The 6635-nt window shown below is 33.2% G+C and overlaps 1 protein-coding gene across 1 annotated transcript; it reads right to left on the minus strand.

The window, feature by feature from the left end:
* Positions 1–3243: 3243 nt before the first annotated feature.
* On the minus strand, positions 3244–4752 carry LOC145125173 (akuammiline synthase 1-like). The gene has a single exon (XM_079060665.1). The coding sequence runs from the start codon at positions 4735–4737 to the stop codon at positions 3442–3444; it is 1296 nt and encodes a 431-aa protein (XP_078916791.1). The 5' UTR covers positions 4738–4752; the 3' UTR covers positions 3244–3441.
* Between the last annotated feature and the right edge of the window lie 1883 nt (positions 4753–6635).

Raw genomic sequence — 6635 nt, forward strand, 5'->3', positions numbered from 1 at the left:
ATTTCGAAAAATAATACATATCGTAGTCATAATTAACGTAGTAACAAATACCTCAATGAATATCGTAACTCAGCCCTTGGCCGATAACATGTGCCAAAATCCCTTAATCGACATCAAATAAGATCTATTTATACAATCAATGACGCCATGTCGTTCAACATTTCTGTCACGTATCGTTCAACATTCGACACTTTTCTCGATGACTCATGTTATACAATGTCGTGGTGATCATACCACCAAGTTGTATTGTGCTAATAGAAAATACCTACTCATCTTATAAATATCCAAATCTCTTGAAATAATACATGTTATGAAAAACAGGTATTACAAGTACATATAAGTCCCACTATGTATCTCGGTCATTAAGAATACAAATATAGTACCTTTTATCATGTATCACTCATGATAGCGATCCATGAGGTGATCTTGATGCGGGTCAAGTCCAATACTTATTCTCTAATAAATACCTATGAATCTTGATTACAACCTATTGCCTACTTTCATTTTATGAGAGTCAATAAATCAAGTTCATATTAATCTTACTTTATAATTGCTCCCATAATTGTAACTGATTATGAACTTGTAGAATAATTAGATTATTCATGGATTAAACTTTTTAATATAGAACACAACAAGTATTGATGTGAAGATCATATCACAATATATCAAAAAAGTATATAATAGTTGTTGTCAAAATGTTCCAAATACTAAATTCAATATCAAATCCTATTTCTAAAATACCAAAGTCTTGTAACTCTAGCTTGACCTTCAATGTGTAGTTTAAAGAAAATACTTTATTAATAGGTCTTGACTAAATTCAATTTATGTGAATTCTGCAAATACTATCATCTCCATATTTAACTTTATTCTAAGCATAGTTGAATATCTTGGAGAATATGATTGGTGTTTTGATGTGACATAGAGTTTCTTACCTTGATTATGTATACTCTTAAACTCACAAAAGATTTCTTCAACCATTTATTCAAGTTCATCACCTTCAAATTGACACGAGTATGGGTTGCAATTCTCCAAGTTTAAATTCCAACATGATCGCAAAAGGTTACAAACGTCAAATGTGACTGGATACGAAGGTCGACTCTTCAAATTCCGAGCCGGGTGTTGATTGTGAATGATCGCAAGCCATCACAGTCACTTGTAAACAGTTGTGATCCAAGTGTTATTGGCTGTGATTGCGACAAGTCAGGATTGGTTCCGAGCCATCAGAATAAATCAATGTCTTTTGTCATCGGTACGACGGGGCCTTTTATGATTGGTTGCGATTCTTGGGGTACGATCCAATGCAAACGTCAGAGTACGATCAAATGTGAACTTCAGAGTGTTGCAATTGCGAACAATCTCGAAACCAATCAGACTCCCATACATTTAGTTCTTATACATGCATGGATATGGGTTCCGGACTACGTGTCGATTCCGAACGACTTTTCAATTCTTAATGCCTGTTTGATTATGAATGACATGTGCTATAAATTCCGAACGACATGTCAATTCCAAAGTGCTTACTGATGGATATGAAGACTACTTGCTAGGATAAATGGCACAAGGGTTTAGATGGCTAATTGTGTGGATTAACATCTAGAAAATTCTATTTATTTTTGGAAACAATTTTATTTTATTTTGTTGTCTTCTTTTAAGCCTTTATTAGGTAGTTTCATTTTATTTATTAGTTTCCTTTTTGTAATCAATGTAATGCTTTAAATAGTTCTTGGTAGATCATTTGTAAAAGAGAATAATCGAGTTGAATTTTGAAGAACATTTTTTCATCATTTCTTCAATTATTGCATTTAATTCGGATTTTTGTCATTATTTGGGACGTGTTTCTCATTCGTGGATCGATTTCAAGTCAATAGGTCTTGGCTTGTCGTCAAATATCATTTGACGGATGCTTTCTTGATTTTTATAGAATTCAAGTTAATAGGTCTTAACTTGTTTTCACTTGATATTCAATCTATATATCTAGATTGTTTATCAGATCTATCATTTTTCTTATTTTCTTGTCGTTCTTGTTCTAGTTATTGTTTCGGCTGCAATCATAATAGCCCTTAGTAGATCATTTGTAACAGAGAATAATCGAGTTGAATATTGGAGAGCGTTTGTTCAATTTTTCTTCAATTATTGCATATAATTTGGATTGTTATCATTGTTTGGGATGTGTTTCTCATTCGTGACTCGATTTCAAGTCAATAGGTCTTGGCTTGTCATCAAATATCATTTGACGGATGTTTTCCTAATTTTGATAGAATTCAAGTTAATAGGTCTTAACTAGTTTTCACCCGATTTTCAATCTATAGGTCTAGATTGTCTATCAAATCTATCATTTTTTTTATTTTCTTGTTCTAGTTATTTTTTCCGCAGCAATCATAAAAACCCAAAAACAAATCACCCCACCCCCTTATTCGCATCACAAATATTAAACTTCAAATAAATAAATAAATAAAGTTAATTTATTTCTAGATCAACAATAACAGTGTTAAACGTAAAACACCATTTTATAAAATAAAAAACATGCATGATATTCTTATGGATTTTATAAATTTGTTACCTCGAAGATGTTAAGGAAGGTAATTAAGGTGATGGTCATCATTTCATTGACTTTCATTATAATAAGATACAATTTTGTATTTGTTTTTAGAAAAGTAACTTGTCTAACGAGGATTTTGGGTCACTTTTCGTGTATTGATTAATCTTTCTATGTCTGATGCCTTGAACCACTAAAGGTGAAACTTTATTGCCATAAGGGCTCATTGGTGCTATGATTTGAACATACACCTTATTTAAAACCTACCAGATTCAATTGCACCTCTATTATAAGAATTATAAAAATAAAAATTCTCAAATAGAACAATAGATTTTGCAAATGGACTTTTCGTGAATGCCAATATGCAAATGTTATGTAACACAACATGTTAGTGATTGTTAGTGAGAAGGTAGAATAAACGAAGTATACACAGGGCCGGTCCAGACGGTGGGCAACCCGGGCGACCGCCCAGGGCCCATGTCTCCAGGGGCCAAAATTTATGGGCTATGTAGTGTATATATATATATATATATAAATTATTACGTAAATGATTTTTAGGGCCCTAAAAGATAAACAATTTGGTTACTTGTTATTGCTAATTGAACACGTCTGTACTGAAAAATAAATGATCTTTTTTTTAATCTTTATTATATTTGTATTTGGAGGGCTCTTTTTTTTCGGCCCCATATATATGTTTGGACCGGCCTAAGTATACACAATACATGAACATAACACCCGGCCGACTGGGGATATTAAACGATTGCTAAACTTTTTTGTATTGAATTCTCATTCTTATGGAACATAAAATGGAGGAATAAAAGCGAAAATGTTATCAAACAAGCTGCTATAATGCACAAGAGATAGCTACTATCATAAGAAAAACACCGCAATTGGCAGATACATTATTAGATGTCTTCCACATAGGTAACGAACTCGTTATCGTTTTGAAGAATGGTCATTTCTTCTTCTGGCAGATGCACAAATGCAGTAATACCATCTCCTAACGGAGTATCCATCAGAACCAGACCATTAGCCTCCACATTTGGAACTCGTATTGTAACTTCTACTGGCTTGCCCCACCCGAAATCCACATTATAAAATGGAAACCTACACACGCTTGAAATATTATAAACTCGGCTAACATCACCTTGTAGGGTTGAGAACATGTCTGCCACGTTTTCACCTCCTTCCTGCACATCTCTTAGATCATTAAGCTCCATTTTTCCTTTCCTTAGTTCAACAATCAACTCATTCAACCTGATTTCACCTGAATCCGCCATCTTTACTATCACCATCCCAAGTATGTTGCCTGCTGTTGTTTGAGGATAGTTTTCTAAAAATTTGTTCCTCATGTTCACTGTTAAAAACAAGTTTGATGGCTCTAAAGAACCTGACTTTGTTGTCGCTGCACTCACTGCGTGTTTAAATAGGAGAGATACCAACAATTCAACCCGAGTGGGGTTGGTCGGAGCTGTGCACATTGCCATAACCTTGTTCTTGAGCTCATTTAGTTTTGCATTAGGAAATACAAATCTCCTCGACGAATATTTAACCTTATCTATCTCTTTAATCATGAACTCTGGCATAATTTTATTACTTGTGGAGGATGAAATGAAATATGGGTTTATTGGCGACTGAAAACGCTTAGTAATGGCCCAATGGTTGATGAAGGTGGCCATTGTCAATGCGTCAGCAACCTTGTGCGACATTGACACAGCCACTGCCGCTCCACCACAAGCAAAATGGTTCAGCTGGACCTCGACCAAGCCAGGTCTAGTATTGTGAGCAATACAACTCAGACCATAAGGAAAGAGTTGGTCTAGGGCTTCGTCTTGCTCATTTTTTTGAATGAACTCATCGAGTGGACTATCATTAATAGCTTCCAAGAACTCAGCCCCACCGTCGTTGCAGTTAATGTATGGTGCAGGAGGTGTCGGAAACCTACCTGCCAAGGGGTAGTACTGCGTCAAACACTTAGCTAACGATTGCTTTAGGATGTTGGAGTCACCAGTTTTGTACTTTGGGTAGAAGAAAACTATTCGCATACGCATGTTAGGGGCAAACTGATCCAGCAACGAGAGGTTATAAGTGTTTAAGTGTGGAGGTGTTGGTGAAGAGGGTCTAATGGTTTCTTGAGATATTATTGTGTGAAGTTGCCTAATGCTTCTAAACCGTTGGACCTTTGCCATGATTTTGTTCATTATTGTTGATTGTTTATAAATTGGAAGTAATATGGAGATATTAAATTTATCGATCTTTATATATACGACACTGTGTGGTTGGATTTTGAATATTTAACTGGGACAGGTAACAGAGAAATTAAAAAGTATATATATAATTCAAGTGGCCATCTTTAATGATTGATATATTAACCAATGCATGCCCTATGAATAATATTATTACGTTCTATAACCAACTTGCAAAATTAGTCAACGTAGTTGGTTTCACAAATATCTCTTCATTCCCAATTCACCTCTTGCTTTTTTTATTCCCACTACATGCATGCAATCGATAAGGCTTTATAAGTCAACTACTAACTGCACGTTATTTTTCATAAAAACAAACTGGGGTTTGATCGTTTAATTATAAGAAACAACCAGTAGCCTGCACGTCGAGATATATATATATATATATATATATATATATATATATATATATATATATATATATATATATATATATATATATATATATATATATATATGAAAATGATCAAATGAGAACACCTAAAAGGTTGAGAACGCGAGAACAAATCTGGTACATTAAATATTTAAAATTTAAGGCTGTCATTAATCATTAATTTAAACATAATATTAAGTGATTTTAAATTGTTTTTAATTAAAAAAATATAAAAGGGTATTCAAGTAATTTTATGATGTCATCTATTTTGAGTATATCATGTAAGTTTGACAATTAAAAAAAACCGTTCCTATGTTTTAGTAATCATAGCTAACTTCTTATCTTTGGGAGGAATCGATCGTATCTGCAATGCAAAATATTGTCACAGCTAAACATTTATACGACAATCGATTACTACTGTTCATCCGTAAAGAGATTTGTGCATTCAGAAGTCCGTAAAGGGTTGAAGGTGGATGAATGTCGTCGACCATCAACCGAAGTGGAAGAAGTAAGCTTTCTAATCTTTTTTGAATGTCGATTGAGTGGAAAACGGGTGTAGTAGTGGGTTTAGTTCTTCTTAATGTTTACATTTTAACGATTCTGAAAACCCTAGAATTAGGTTTTTTCGTTTTTTCTTTATATCATCTATTATGAACTGTAGTGACTCAAAATCGTCGATGATTGTTGATTTAAAGTTTGTATTTTACGAATAAAACGATATTGTATGTGAATGTTTAAACGAAAATGGTAATCGTAGATGAGTTTCAATGTTACGGTAGTCTGATATGAAATGTATTTAAGATTAATCGTTTATGATTGTGATTGAAAGTTTTATGATGTAGATACATGTGTAGTCGTAGTCGACTACTTTGAACTTAAGTACGATTATGAAAACCCAAAAATTAGGGTTTTTTTTACTTTTTTTTCCAGAGTCGTCTTGTTGAATGTCAAAGTAAGTAGATTATCAGTACCACAAGAGGAGTAATTGATATTAGTATTCGATTTTGAATGGTGTTTAAGAGCAAAAGAATAAGGAAGGGTATAAATGTCTTCACTATTGATTATTTGTAAAATATGATTGTTTGTGGTACATAATTACCTTTCTAGTATTAATCCTTGTTGTGGGTTGTATATTGTTTAGATTGTTAAAGGCATATTCGGTTGTGAATGGGTCCTTTATTGAGTATGTATATGTTTTTGATCCTGTACATGATGTAGTACGTAATGAATAATGGTGTAGTAGTCCATAATGGTTTTTATGACTAAATTATTTACACTGTTTGTTAAGTGATGATTTTTGTAGACATTACTCTGTTGTTGGGTATGTGTTTGATTGAGTTTGTGTTTACTAGGGATAATGTATGATTATTTTAGTTGATGATGATTCAATTCTGAATTATAAATGAATAAGGTATTTTAATTCTACTATTAGGTAGAAAGAAAAGCGAGAGGATATTACTAAAGACGGCATTCAGCAAAT

The sequence above is a fragment of the Lactuca virosa genome, chromosome 7, assembly GCF_052849685.1.
Source record: "Lactuca virosa cultivar CGN04683 chromosome 7, Lactuca_virosa_CGN04683_v6, whole genome shotgun sequence".
Classification (NCBI taxonomy): Eukaryota; Viridiplantae; Streptophyta; class Magnoliopsida; order Asterales; family Asteraceae; genus Lactuca; species Lactuca virosa.

Coding starts and splice junctions, on each gene's coding strand:
- LOC145125173 (XM_079060665.1), bottom strand. CDS start 4,737: ATGAACAAAATCATGGCAAAGGTCCAACGGTTTAGAAGCATTAGGCAA.